This window comes from Hyperoodon ampullatus (genome assembly GCF_949752795.1).
Source record: "Hyperoodon ampullatus genome assembly, chromosome: 16".
In the NCBI taxonomy this organism is placed as follows: domain Eukaryota; kingdom Metazoa; phylum Chordata; class Mammalia; order Artiodactyla; family Ziphiidae; genus Hyperoodon; species Hyperoodon ampullatus.
In genome coordinates, this window is record NC_136929.1 from 10,835,121 (window position 1) to 10,850,730 (window position 15,610).

Below are 15,610 nucleotides of genomic sequence, written 5' to 3' on the forward strand. Positions count from 1 at the left end.
AATAAAGAAAATATAAAGTTTATGATAAATGCATTGAAGGAATTAAACACTATCATATGATAGCAAGTAACTAAGGGGTCACTTTAGAGACCTAAGATCTGTTCCTGCTCCTCAGGTAAAAACAACAATGAAGACAAAACAAAACAGTAACCATAACCAAAAAACCTCTCAACTTCCCCAGAAACAGTAAGAGAATCTGATTTCAAACACGAGTTTACTAAAAATATGACATAAATTTATTCATTCATAACAGTGATCAAGGAACAGAGTCCATTAATTCTCACAAGATATCAATTTAAGCACAATTTAGGCTTTCTAAAAATCTGTCAATCAACAGTATTCTCTAGACCACACTTGTAAACTGCTCTGATAAGAGATGGCTAGAATAACGAACAACTCAGAACATTATTACCACACAATAAATGCTGTGTAGCTGACTCTACATTTTAACTCTACTATCCATCCATTTTTTTCCCACCGCCATAATAACCATAGTTGAGGTTACTAGTACCTCCTACTTGCATTCTGCCTCAGTAGATGCTAACAGGCCTCCTTCACTCTGCACTCCTCCAAGCTATTCTGCATAATGCAGGCAGATTGATCTTTCTCGCAGGCAACTCTGATCAGTTTCCTGAGGGAAGGCCTTCTCTGGTTCTCCCTGCCCTCCAGATAAATCCAGACCATTGAACATGGCTCACAGATGTCCACATCGTCAGGTCTCTGCTTGCTTCATTACGGCCTTTTCCTTCACGTATCTCCTCTCACCACCCTCCCTCCCTGCCACCAGGTCCCCTACCTTCAAGCTTTCCACATCCCAGCCGCATATCAATGCTTCCAGTTCCTCAGATACCTCACACAATCTTTTAGACCTTTTTATACTTTGTACATCTGTTTTCAAACTCTGACCCCCGCCTAGCCCACCCTCCCCCCGCCTTCTGTAGGACTCAGCTTGGCCTTTCTTTCCGCCCTAAGGCTGCACACAGCCACCTCCACTTCCAGGCTGGGGCTCCCCCAGCTGTTCTCCGCAGTGCCCACCTCCCCGTCATCACTCACTCATTGCTCTACCTGACACAGCCTTGGTCCTTGCCACCCTCCACAGGTGACAAACTCTTCAAGGAGTCAGACGTCATCTCTCCTGATTACTATTGATTCTCCAGGACCTATGTCATTTGAGGTACTTAATAAACAGCTATTAAACTATGTTACAACTAAATGATAAACGTAGAGTGGCTACAAATACACTGAAATTCATCTAATGGTCGAGTCACTCAGCAAAGGCATTTTAACTGTTTGCTTCACCATTCATTGTATTCATAAATAAGTTTGAGGGGCCAATAATATTATGCCAAAATGAATAAAATAACTTCCAATAAATTTTTGTGGTAGAAATTTTACCAGTGCCCATAACAGACTACTAGACTACTATGGATTATTTATAAGGGCTTATAAAATTGAACTGAACTCAACCTGAATATCTGGTGTCAACATTGAAAGTTCTATTCCAAATAAAATTCTTCAGAAAGTGGCTGAAACCAGGCGATAAAACTAAAAATCACTTGAAGTCTTAATTACAGTATTTGCCAACCCTAATATGATAACAACTGATACCATTTAGTGATTTTCATTTCCAGAGTAGCTGGCTTTTATAACTTATTTTTTTCTTCATTTAGTCACATAAGAAGTTACTTGACTCTTGGGCACACCATGACTGAGTCATTCAAGAGGGTCCAGGTGCAACTGTGCACCCAATCAGACAAGCAGTTTTCCAGATTACATGAGCAGGAGCCTCACCTCTTTATGAAATGCAGTCCTATGGTTCAAAAGAGCATTACCAGACCCACTGAACAAGGTGGCATTTAAAAAGTAAACAGATCAAGCTGTGCAAGGTTACTCTTCAGAGCTGATTTTTCTACAACCTCGTTTATCTGAACCCTTCCTATCAGACATCAAGCTGATCTGGATGAGTTCGCTTTGAAAGGATATTCTTGGGAGTTCCCTGGTGGTCTAGTGGTTGGGATTTCGCACTTTCACCGCTGTGGCCCAGGTTCAATCCCTGGTTGGGGAACTGAGATCCCGCAAGCCATGCAGAGCAGCCCACACCGCCCCCCCCACCCCGCCAAAAAAAAGGATATTCTTTAGCCTGAAGTAAAGAAGTCATATTGAAAAGCAGTTAGTTTTGGACCTTCTTCCTGAAACCAAGAGGAAGGGAGAATAATTCCATTCTACCAGTGATGTTTCAGGACCAATGAAGTTACTATGAATTCTGGGACACGGAGCAAAACTTCTGGAATGAGCTCTCACTACCTTTTGCTATTTAGCAAAACATACACGTCTCTGACTCTTCTATGTAGTCATCTCTCTGGCTAGTTTTAGACCTAAAGGAGGAAAAATGAGAGGCTACTGGAGGGGTGTCCAAGTCTACTCTGACTCCACTTCTTTTCTCTCACCCATGGTACAGTCCTTTCTTTGCTTTCTCCAGTGTCTTAATTCAGATGAGATCAACCTCTTGACACAGCCTATTACGTGATCTCCAGCAACGACCTCCGAGCTCAGTGCGCTAGCTGGAGGAGTTGCAGTAACGGCACTTGAGGTACTTACACGTGTACCACCAGAGTTCTTTAGTCAATGAGCCGGGGGTTCATCTACTTCCCCGGACGGCCCAAGCACTGCAGAAGTTTCATGGTAGGTGACTAGAAGTCCATTATTTCAACAGTCTCCTATCTTCCAGACCCTTCCACTGCAAACTCTTGAAACCTCCTTTTTTTGGGGGGCAGTGGGTATTCGGTAATACATATACAGGGTTCAAAATTCAAAAAGTACTAACAAGACATCTATTAATAGTATATGGTATGTATCCTTCTTACTTCTGTCACGGGGTCAGCCATCCAGCTCCCAATTCAAAGGCAACCACAATTACTAGTTTCTTGTGGTTCCCTCCAAAGATACTTTATACACATAACAAGCATAAATATATATTTTTTACACAAATAAAAGTATACTGGCTTCTGTCACTTAATATATCAGCACATACGGAACATTCAGATCCTTTTTAATGGCTATACAGTAGTTCAAGAATATGGATGTACTTACACACACTGTAAGTATGTACTATACTTATTTAATTATCCCATTTTTATGGGCATTTCAGTTGTCTCCAGCCTTCTGCTGTTACACACAATATACGCTATGAACATACTTGTGTATCTCCCACATGTGAACATATCCTGTAGTATAAATTCACTGTCAAATTGTTCTCCATGGAGGCTTTTATCAATTTATACGCCTACCAATAATATATGTGGGCCTATTTTCCTACAACCTAATAAAATTAGAAATTATCAAAATTTTCATGTTTGTCAAAATGTAGGTGGAAAATAGTATTTTAACTTGAATTTCTCTGTATAGTTTAGCACATTTTGTCATTGTGCAGGAGCTATTTATATTTCCTTTGCTACAAATCATCTTTGAACATTTTTTGCCTGGGTGGTTCGTCTTTTTCATATTGATTTGTAAGAGTTCTTTATACACTAAGAACATTCCCCTTTTGTCACTAAAATAAGCTACAAACTTTCCCTCTGGTCTGCTGACTTCTGTATTGGCTTTACTTATGATGGTTTTATATTTTTAGCAGAAAAATTTAACTTTTTTTTAGCATTACCTTGACTTATCTTCTCAGTAATTTTTTTCTCAAATGGACAATTTTATCAGGAAAACAAATGTTTTTGCCAAAGTGAAAGAATTCCATTTTTATACAATATTATGTGTTTCCATTAAAAAAATCCATTAACAGAAAATATTTTCCTCAAATAGGATAATATTTTTTGTTGCTTTGTCTAGGACAGCTTTAAAAACTGGGGGGGGGGAAGGTCCAAGTGAAAAAATTACCTAATAAGAGAAGTAGTTTACATGATCATAACACTGGATTACTGTCACAAGAAAAAAAAATGAAATGTTTTAAATATAAAATATTGCATAACTTTGAAAACTTGCTTCAATTTTCTATCATTTATCATGCACTATAAGTAAATTTTCTAAATAGGATTATAGTCTTTTATTATAAGCCTCTAACAGTGCTATGGTATTCATTTTATTATTATTATTTTTGCAGCTCCATGTGGCATGTGGGATATTAGTTTCCCAACCAAGGACTGAACCCTTGCCTCCTGCCATAGAAGTGCGGAGTCCTAACCACTGGACCGTCGGGGAATTCCCCACTCTGGTATTCATTTTAAAATGCTACTACAAAAATGTTCTTTTCTTTTTCTGTTTGCCTACTGTACACTTAAGCCATACATAAATTTTTATTAAAAAGTCTACCATAGATATAAATGTAATAGTTATCTGACTTTGCTTGCTATTGTCATTTTTATGTTCAAGAATAAGAGTCTATTCTAAAAATTGACCATAGAGGCAAAGGGACAGATATAATAATGTTTTTTCCCTAAGAAGGTATTTGAAAATTATTTCTTTAAAAGAACAACCATGCTTCTTACCATGTCCCTATACAAATTCCAGTAACTGCATGATTTAGCATTACTCTCTACAAATGGGATAAAAGAAACAGATTATGACGTACAATGCAGGTATAAACTCTATTGAAGATACATTTAAGGTTCTTTTCATTAATATTTGAAAACATAAAGAAAACGTTAATTTGTGTACAAGATTATTTATTGGTATATGCTAAGTTCATTTAATTCTTCATCTTTATGAAAATGTTACATAAAAAATACTTAAATAGCTTTACTTAAAACCACAATTTCAAAATGCTCTCTGAGTATCAAAACAAACTGGTGAAATGTTTTCTTAGTCAAGAAATCTAGAATAAAATGCACGGTGGTAGAACAAATGGGAAAGGGTTGGCTATATTAGAGAAAGAAAAACCTCAAACAATACGTATATAATTATTTCTTATTATGCATCCATATGTAATTATTATTTTTTATTCTTATGTTCATCACCATATTCTTTCTTTGAGAAGAAAAATATAGGTTGGTAATTTCAATGATATGACTACTACAAAACATTTCCCTCCCTCCACCACAAGCATCTAAAGTTGAGACAATTTTACATCAACCAAAATGAACATTATTAAAACAAAATCTGTTAGATGCAAAAAATCTTACCTATTTCAAACCTTGTATGGCTCTAAAAAATTATTACTTACTTGGACAAGACTGTAAAATCACCACTAAAAATCAATATTTTGAATTTTAACATAATTTGAAAAATATGTCAACATCTACAAGAGGTAGTAAGATACTAAAAGTGCTTTCTGGCAGTTACTCTTAACCAGTATCTCTAATTGTATATTTTCTAAAACTGTACACTGTGTGTGTAATACTGTGTGATTCATTCATGTCCTTGCAATGCCTTCTATGCTTCCTTTAAATGGTATGACTTGAGCCTCAATGTTCAACAATCACAAAGAAAATTCCTCTTATCATGTGACAAAACTGTTTTGGGTAGAAGTAAGTGTACTATTCCTTATATTAACAAAGATTTATCCACAGTCTGACAGAGCTAATTTTCCATGTCAGTGCTACTATTTCTCAGAATTTTCTCTAGCAAAACTACTTTGTAAAGTTAGATACAGAGAAGTACTAGTTCACAGGCCTTGGAATCATACTGACCTGCGTTTAATCTTGGATTCTACACTCCCAAGCTGTGTGACTTCAGCTACCTTACTTAGTATTTCTGAACCTCAGTTTCCAACTCTTCTGTAAACTAAGGCTAATAACATCTACCTTGTTGCTTACCACCATCTCATTTAGAACAACATATGTAAAGTGTTTACCACAGTGCTTGAGACAAGGAACATACTCAATAGAATAGACCAGAGTAATCAGTTGCCTCATGAAAATGCCTTTGAATAGGCTAAAATATGTATCAGAAACAATAATACAACTACAACAAGACAGGGAAATCCTTTTCTCACTCTACTATTTCTGGAAAATAAATAACAATAAAGAAAAATACTCCCATAATAAAAAACTAAAATTATCTACAAAAGATGTCGATTTTTCAACAAGCTTTGCTCTCCCATGCCACCATGTCCCAATGTTTTTCCTCACCTTCTTATACCCTGATTTAGAGGCAAGTCCTGGCTTATGTATAAATCATGTTCTAAATGGTTATTCATTCGTCATCTCTGCCATCTAGAACTTCTTCATCTCCCCCTGCATCTTTCCTTTCCCCCAGGCAGTTGAGTCCTTAGCTCTCTCTTTCTCACAGATTTAATTAGTGGAAGGCACCTCCATTAAAGCATTTATCTCTGTATTTTAATCACTTTCAAGTCTCCCTTACCATCATAAGTAGAGACTGTTTATGTGGATATCTCTAAGGTAAACTGCCATTAATTCATCTCCCCCCCACAACACAATACCATGTGCATATTAGCAAATTTTCACTGCTTCCTTGGGATGGATATCTAGATGCAGAATTAGTAGACTGGAGAATATCAATGTTATCAAATTATTTTCAGAAAGGGTAAACAAACATATACTATTTAATTTGTCTTTTAGTTGCTGACATCTAGCCCAAGAACTATTATTTGGAAAAATTATTATTTGAAATATTATTTAAAAGGTAAAATATATCCACCACAGTAACAAGGATATAAATAAGTCTAAAAATACTTACTTAAATATTCATGATAAAATACTCATGACAGAACTGAGTCAAGGTTCTGGATAACCCAGATGTTTAACCTTTTGAGGAAATGCGAGATTGTTTTCCAAAGTGGTTGCACCATTTTACACTCCCCCCAACAGTGTATGAGGGCTCCAATTTCTCTACATCTTCATCAATATTTGTTATTATCTGATTTTCTTATTATAGCCATTCTAGTGGGTGTGAGGTGATATCTCATTGTGGTTTTGATTTGCATTTCCCTGATGACTAATGATTTTGAGCACCTGTGCATTTGCTTATTGGCAACCGGATATTTTCTTTCAGAAATGTCTGTTCAGGTTCTTTGCCCATTTTTATATTGGGTTGTCTTTATTAAGTCTTAAGTGTTCTTTAAGTACTTTAAATACAAGTGCTTCACTGGATATATGATTTGCAAATATTTTTTCCCATTCTGTGGTTTGTCTTTTCAATTTCTTGTTAGTATCCTTTGAAGCAAAGTTTTAAATTTTGACAAACATCAATTTATCTATTTTTTTCTTTTATTGCTTATGCTCTTGGTGTCAAATCTAAGAAACCAATGCCACATGCAAGGTCATGAAGATGTACCCCTATGTTTCCTTCTAAGAGTTTTGTTGCTCTATTTACGTCTTTTATCCATTTGGGGTTAATTTTTGGGGGGGGGCTGTGTTGGGTCTTGGTTGCACCACGCAGGATCTTCATTAAAGCATGCAGGATCTTTTGTTGCTGCATGCGGGCTTCTCCCTAGTTGTGGCATGCAGGTTTTCTCTTCTCTAGTTGTGGCGTGCGGGCTCCAGAGCATGTGGGCTCTTTAGTTTGTGGCACACGGATTCTCTCGTTGAGGTGCGCGAGCTCAGTAGTTGTGGCGCATGGGTTCAGCTGCCCCGTGGCATGTGGGATCTTAGTCCCCCAACCAGGGATTGAACCTGCATCCCCCACATTGGAAGGCGGATTCTTTACCACTGGACCACCAGGGAAGTCCCTTGGGTTAATTTTTTTATATTAACTCTACGAGGTAGGGACCCAACTTCATTCTTCTACATATGGATACCCAATTATTCCAGCACCATTTGTTGAAAAGATTATTCTTTCCCCACTGAATTATTCTGGTACCTTCGTCAAAAATCACTTGACAATACATTTATGGATTTGCTTCTGGATTCTCATTTTTATTCTATTGATCTGTATGTTTCTTTATGCAAACACTACACTGTCTTGATTTCAAGACAATTTTGTAATAAGTTTTGAAAGGGGGAACTAAGTTCTACAACTTTGTTCTTTTTTTCAAGATTATTTTGGCTATTCTGGATTCCTTACATTTCTATTTGAATGTTAATAGTATCACCTTGCCAATTTCTGACAAAAATAAAGCTTGGATTCTGATAGGAATTACACTGAATCTGTAGACCAATTTGGGAAGTACTGCCATCTTAATATTTAGTCATTTAATTCATGAATATGAAATGTTCTCTATTTATTCAGATCTTATTTTTCAATAGTTTGTAGTTTTCACAGTATAGGTTTGCATTTCTTTTGTTAAATTTACTCCTAAGTATTTTATTCTTTTGATGCTCTTGTTAATGAAATGGTTTTCATAATTTTATTTTTGGATGGTTCACTGAAAGTGCATAGAAATACACTTGATTTTTATATATTTATTTTGTATCCTGTACCCTTGCTAAATTTGTTTACTATTTGTAGTAGATTCTTAATGGGTTTCGTAGAATTTTCGACATACAATAACATATACTCTGCAGAGATTTTTTTAATAATATTCAGCAATTATAGTTGGCTTGCTGCTGTTCCAGAAGTGAATCTTTGCCCTTTAACTTTTTTTTTTTTAATTTACTTTTGGCTGCATTGGCTCTTCGTTGCTGCGCACAGGCTTTCTCTCTAGTTGCTGCGAGCAGGGGCTACTCTTCGTTGCGGTGCATGGGCTTCTCATCACGGTGGCTTCTCTTGTTGCGGGGCGTGGGCTCTAGGCGTGTGGGCTTCAGTAGTTGTGGCGCACGGGCTCAGTAGTTGTGGCTCGCGGGCTCTAGAGTGCAGGCTCATTAGTTGTGGCCCACGGGCTTAGCTGCTCCGTGGCATGTGGGATCTTCCAGGGCCAGGGATTGAACCCATGTCCCCTGCATTGGCAGGCGGATTCTTAACCACTGCGCCACCAGGGAAGTCCCACCATTTAACTTCTAATATAAATTTTACCAATACAAAACTTACTTGAAGTTGAAAGAATGAAAGGATTGTGACTGTAATTTAAAATGGTAGCAAAGTTTTATGCCTATCAAAAAGGTAGCTTTTTGGGCTTCCCTGGTGGCGCAGTGGTTGAGAGTCCGCCTGCCGATGCAGGGGAAGCGGGTTCGTGCCCCGGTCTGGGAAGATCCCACATGCCGCGGAGCGGCTGGGCCCGTGAGCCATGGCCGCTGAGCCTGCGCGTCCGGAGCCTGTGCTCCGCAATGGGAGAGGCCACAACAGTGAGAGGCCCGCGTACCACAAAAAAAAAAAAAAAAAAAAAAAAAAAGGTAGCTTTTGACCTTTCTATAAGAAGCAAATAAAAGAAAAAAAAAATTAGGAAAATAAACTGAAGGAGTTTTTTAAAAACCAAAGTATTATTTTCCTTGACCTTAATACTAAATGTTATTTTAGATCATTTAGATTTTTCTTTATAACCATTAGCACAAAAATTACATTGATATGCCAAAATTCAATAGTCTAAAGATTCTGGTTATTCTTAAGAAGCAGTTTACAAGGTCCATAGAAAAATGTCTATCAGTGGATCACTGTTACAAAGAATATCTAATTCAATATCGAGGATCATATATAACTTTTTTCTAGTTTATTAGTAGTTAACATGAAATATTGGACAAAAAATTTTTTTCAGTGCATGTACAGTGCTCATTTTTCATCCTTGGGAAGACCAAATTTCTAAGCTAATTTTCTTCACATCAAGAGTACTCTGACATTTTTCTTCAAAGTGAATTGTCTTCAATATGAATTTAGTCCATCATCTTTAAGATAAACACATTACTCTTTTCTTTTATCCTGAACTATTTTGAGCAGTTTTGTGTTATGCAGAATAAAAGAAAAGTGGAAAATATCTTGGGAATCATGAATATATTAGAGATAAAAAATCAATTTGTTTTTTACATTTATGAGTTTATCATCTTAATAAGCTACATAATATTTCAACTTTGTATTTACCAGGTCATATACTTCTTAATTCTGCTATTCATTCTGACACTTGTATTCAGTTAGAATAAAAACCTAAAACACATAAAATACTTTATCTTCTACTGCTTCTTCACTGCTTTATTTCCCCAAATTTTCATCCTCCCTACTTTAAAATTTTTTCACTAAAATACTAATTTACATTGGTTTGTATCAAATTTGTAATGAATTCTGACAAAAGGTGTCAGAATTTTCTTCCTTTTAAAGGCTAAATAATATTTCATTTTATGTATATAACATATTTTATTTACCCATTCACTTGTCACTGGACCCTTGGGTTGCTTCCACCTCTTGGCTATTGTGAATAAGGCTGCTAAACATGAGTGTTCAAATATCTCTTCAAGACCCTGCTTTCAATTTTTTGGATAAACACCTAGCACTGGAATTGCTGGATCATATGATAGCTCTACTTTTAATTTTTTTTGAAGAACCACAATACTGTCTTCCACAGCAGCTGCACCAAGAGTGCACAAGGGTTCCAGTTTCTCTCCTCCACACCAGCACTGGAATTGCTGGATCATATGATAGCTCTACTTTTAATTTTTTTTGAAGAACCACAATACTGTCTTCCACAGCAGCTGCACCAAGAGTGCACAAGGGTTCCAGTTTCTCTCCTCCTCACCAGCACTTATTATTTTCTGGAGGTTTTTTTTTTTTTTCCTTCTTTTTTTAATGGTGGCCATCCTAACTGCTGTGAGTTATCTCCAATTATAGTTTTGATTTGTGTTTCCTTAATGATCATCAATGTTGAGCATCTTTTCATGTGCTTGTTGGTCATCTGTATATCTTCTCTGGAGAAATGTCTATTCAAGTCCATTGCCCATTTTTAAATCAGGTTGTTTCTTTGGCTGTTGAGTTCTTTATATATTCTGAATAACAGGGAAATATATCACATATATGCAAATATTTTCTCCCATTCCATGGACTGCCTTTTCACTCGTTGCCTTTGATGCACAAAAGTTTTAAATTTTGATGTAGTCTAACTTAACTATTTTTCTTTTGCTGCCTATGCTTTTGATGTCATACCCAAGAAATTATCAAATCCAACATCATGAGGATTTCCCCCTATTTTCTTCTATGAGTTTTACAGCTTTAGCTTTTACATTTAGGTCTTCAATACATTTTGAGTTAATTTTGCATGAGGTGTAAGGTAAGGGTCCAACTTCATTCTTTTGCATGTGGATATCCACTTTTCCTAGTACTATTTGTTGAAAAGACTGTCCTTTCCTTATGGAATGGTCTTGGCACTCCTGTCAAAAATCACTTGATTAGGGCTTCCCTGGTGGCGCAGTGGTTGAGATTCCGCCTGCTGATGCAGGGGACGCGGGTTCGTGCCCTGGTCCAGGAGGATCCCACATGCCGTGGAGCGGCTGGGCCCGTGAGCCATGGCCGCTGAGCCTGCGTGTTCAGGGCCTGTGCTCCGCAACGGGAGAGGCCACAGCAGTGAGATGCCCGCATACCGCAAAAAAAAAAAAAAAAAAAAAAAAAAAATCACTTGATTATAGGGACTTCCCTGGTGGCACAGTGGTTAAGAATCCACCTGCCAATGCAGGGGACAAGGGTTCAAGCCCTGGTCTGGGAAGATCCCACATGCCGCAGAGCAACTAAGCCTGTGCTCCACAACAAAAGAAGCCACCACAATGAGAAGCCCTCGCACCGCAACAAAGAGTAGCCCCTGCTCGCTGCAACTAGAGAAAAGCCCACACACAGCAACAAAAACCCAATGCAGCCAAAAATAATAAATAATAAATTTATTTTTAAAAAATCACTTGATTATATATCCAACAGTTTATTTTTGGCTCTCAATTCTATTCTATTGGTCTATGTGTCTGTCTTACTAGTGTACCAGTTTTGATTACTGCAGTTTTGTAATAAATTTTGAAATCAGGAAGTGTGAGCTCTCCAACTTTGTTCTTCTTTTTCAAAATTGTTTTAACTATTTGGGGTCCCTTGAGATTCCATATGAATTTCTGGATTTTTTTCCATTTCTGCAAAAACTCAGTTGGGATTTTGATAGGGATGACACTGAATCTGTAGATCGCTTTGGATAATATTAACATTTATAGCAACATTAAGTCTTCCAATACATGAACATGAGATGGATTTCCATTTATTTGTGTCCTCTTTAATTTCTTTCAGCAACATTTTTGTTGTTTCCAGTGTACAAGTCTTTGTCCTCTACGTCTTAAGTTTATTCCTAAGTAATCTTATTCTTTTTGGTGCTATTGTAAATTGAACTGTTTTTGCTTTGTGTGTTTTTAAATCTTACATAAATGGTATCATTAAGTATATATATTTTTCACAATTTTCTTTTTCACTATGATTATGGTACATGAAATGTTTCACTATTATTATGGCACAATGAAGTGTAACAACATGTACAAGAAAGACACGTGATACCTTGAGGACAGCTGTCATCGCTAGGCAGGAAGAGGCAGATGGGATGATGTAAAGAAGAGATTTCACTGTATCTAGGGGTGTTTTTCTGTTGTAATAGGAGACCTATACAGCAGATTTGTACATTTGCTATATTTTCCTCACTTGAAATACCTTATAATTTTTAAAAAGTTTTTAATAAAAGAACTTTAGAAAACGTGAACACATTACTGTGAGGTAAACAAGTATGTACTACCTCTTGGGTCATTAACCTGGACTGTCACCTCTAGGCTGATTAATTTTCTGTTGATGTGGCAGAGGGTGACACTATTCAGCTTGTCTCCTTTCATAATACTGATGTCAAATGAAGCTCGGCCCAAATACAGTTAGGAAAAAGGGATATACTATCAGTAATACTCCATTTTTATTAGGTTTGATGCTTCTGATAGTAGCTAAGCCAATACATACAAGAAGTAGTTTTTGATACTATATATCAAGGTGGATATTTTCCAGGGAAATTTTTAATGCATTAATTTTGATGTGTTTTTTGAATAAACCTACTTTCTTCATGAGCTAAAAAGTAAAACAGGGGGTAATTCTACAGGAAAAATTCAAAAGACACCACTTGAGCTGTCAAGCCAATGGCCTCTAGCTTTCCAACACAGAATCTGAAACAAGCCCAAAGAAATAACAGCTCTAAGAAGTAATCTAGGCAGTTTTCTTATTAAGGCAAGGCACTGCTTAGAGAAACATTGTATCAGAGTATCAGATTAAGAATAACACTTCAGTGGTGACTCAGTACAGAACTGAAAATTATGCTAAAGTCTACATTTTTGTAGAGTTAACCTTCCCTGAGGAAAATGCTACACTATAATATTTTTTACTATTCAATACATGTAACTTGTTACTCAACCTGGTGTACAGTTAAGTGTCCACTTACAAAGCTATTTTTAAAAATAATCAGATAGAAAGGAGGAACATAAAGAACCACATAAATTCATACAAAATATATCATAAGACCACTGTTTAACTCTATCATAGTTTTCGTTTTAAGACAGCTAAGCGAAATATCTTTTAGTAACAAATGCTTTAGCAATTTTGGCATACAGAATGAATCACAAAATTTAAAGACAACCAAGGAGACCACCCTTAATTCAGGAATTAATCTCATTTACTTGTGACTCTGATGATCACAGAGAATGTCACCTTCTCCAGTGTAACAGCCTCATACTTACCTAGCACACGGTAGGCATGTAATAAGTATTTGCTGAATAAATGAATTCTCATTAAATCTTTTTTTTTTTTTTTTTTTTTTGCAGTACGCGGGCCTCTCACTGCTGTGGCCTCTCCCATTGCGGAGCGCAGGCTCAGTGGCCATGGCTCACCGGCCTAGTCGCTCCGCGGCATGTGGGATCTTCCCGGACCGGGGCACGAACCCGGGTCCCCTGCATCGGCAGGCAGACTCTCAACCACTGCGCCACCAGGGAACCCCAATTCTCATTAATTCTTGATGCAGTATTTTCTACCTGGGATCAAGAATCTGCCAAATACTTCAAGCCTCTCCAGGTGTTGTTTCAATGAAATTATATTACTTTGATTTTCATATCCTGTTTAAATCTTTTGATGAAAAGTCATTTCCCCCCAATAAAATGACATTTCAATACAACTTAGCCATGAGAGGAGAAATGTAGATTAATATTCATTATACTAACTTATATACTACATATAATGAACATATAATATTCATTAATACTAACTATATAACTATATAACAGCTTCTGTGGGTTCATGCTCAAAGTATAAAAGGACCCAAGTTATAACAGTAACTCTTGGGAATTCCCTGGCGATCCAGTGGTTAGGACTCGGCACTTTCACTGCTGGGGCCTGGGTTCAATCCCTGTGGGGAACTAATATCCCACAAGCCGTGTGGCATGCATGCATGCATGAATGAATGAATGAATGAATAAATAAATAAAGCAGTAACTCTTCATGGTATTTTTCTGGCAATCTTAAACCGTAGAATTTAAACATGTCATTCATATCACAGAAGATGAATATTAAACTAAAGCAGTTCTGTCATGGATACTATCCAAGGCGTTTAAGTTCTTCTAAACAAAAGGAACGTCACTGTCAGGTAAATTTAGCCTAAAGAATGTCTCACAACATGAAATCTCAAGAAAATGTTATATGAGGCTTCAGATTACTTGTTTTAAAAGAAACACAGCTATCATACATTTGGAATTATCATTAAAGATGCTCTTCTCTATAACAAAAGCAAAAGTATTACTTTTCAATAACAAAAGAAAAATGAAGCAGGTGTCAGGAAGCGGGTTTAGAATGTGGCTAAGTCTGGGAATACATTTCCTCTTTAACATAAGAGACAAAAATTTCCATTTACATTCAGCTTCCTAAAGAAGATGAAACAGATACATAGCTATGTTCTAGATTCAAAAGATGAGACTCATGGAATGTGTTAAAAATTGTTTTAAATATTCACAGGTAATTTCAAGATTATCAAAAATAAAAAAATAAAACTCACAGAGAATGTTGGCCCACTGTTGGACGCTACCACAGTATAAACTTCATCATGCAATTTTACTGAGAGCTCCCAGTTGGCCACTTGTGGTTTTACAATAGGCACTCTGAAGTAGAAAGAAAAGAAAAAGAGTTAATAATTTTACATTATTCTCTCTCAGTAAACTGATTTTCCTTTGACATTAAGTGTGCAAAGTAAAACCACCAAACCCTGCATTTCAGAACATTTTATTTCACAAGGTTCTATCCTTGGAAAAAAGCTTTAAGATGGAAACTAGAGAGATTAAAACCGAAAAAGAACACACACACACATACACACATACACACACACTCCAAAGACAACAGCATTCTGAAATAATTGTGGTACCATCACCTTGTCTATGAATTTGAGCTGCTTAATTTTGACAGTCCTTCAAAAATTAACCTCCTTTAAGCAATGTAAATATTTCTTTTCAATATTTGGTCATTGTTCAAGACTGTTTTTAAAACCTTACAATGCTAATCTTTTCTTTTTTTCAGGTTGAGTTATAATTCGTATGCAGAAAGCTGCACATGTATACAATTTGATGCAGTTGGACATATTTATTCACTCATGTTACCATCACCACAATCAAGGTAATAAACATATCCATCACCTCCAAAAGTTTCCTTGTGTCTAATTGTTTTGTTTCAGTTTCTTGTTTGTTTGTTTGTTTGTCTGGGTGAGAAAACAACATCAGTGATGCTCGTCTTAACACACAGGTCTTTTCCTGTGAGTGATCAATATTACGTGCTCCAGAAAAACTGGGACAAGCAGCCAGAGACAAAAAACATTTTTGGA

General features: G+C 36.6%; 1 protein-coding gene across 9 annotated transcripts in view; it reads right to left on the minus strand.

Moving 5' to 3' along the window:
* PCCA (propionyl-CoA carboxylase subunit alpha) overlaps positions 1–15,610 on the minus strand; it is a gene marked incomplete at its 5' end in the record, with an annotated part of 354,285 nt that overhangs the window by 118,043 nt on the left and 220,632 nt on the right. For all 9 annotated transcript variants that reach the window (XM_079721934.1, XM_079721935.1, XM_079721931.1 and 6 more), the window contains one exon: positions 14,795–14,897. In XM_079721934.1, the coding sequence (XP_079578060.1) occupies positions 14,795–14,897 (103 nt within the window). The remainder of the gene's footprint in view (positions 1–14,794; positions 14,898–15,610) is intronic.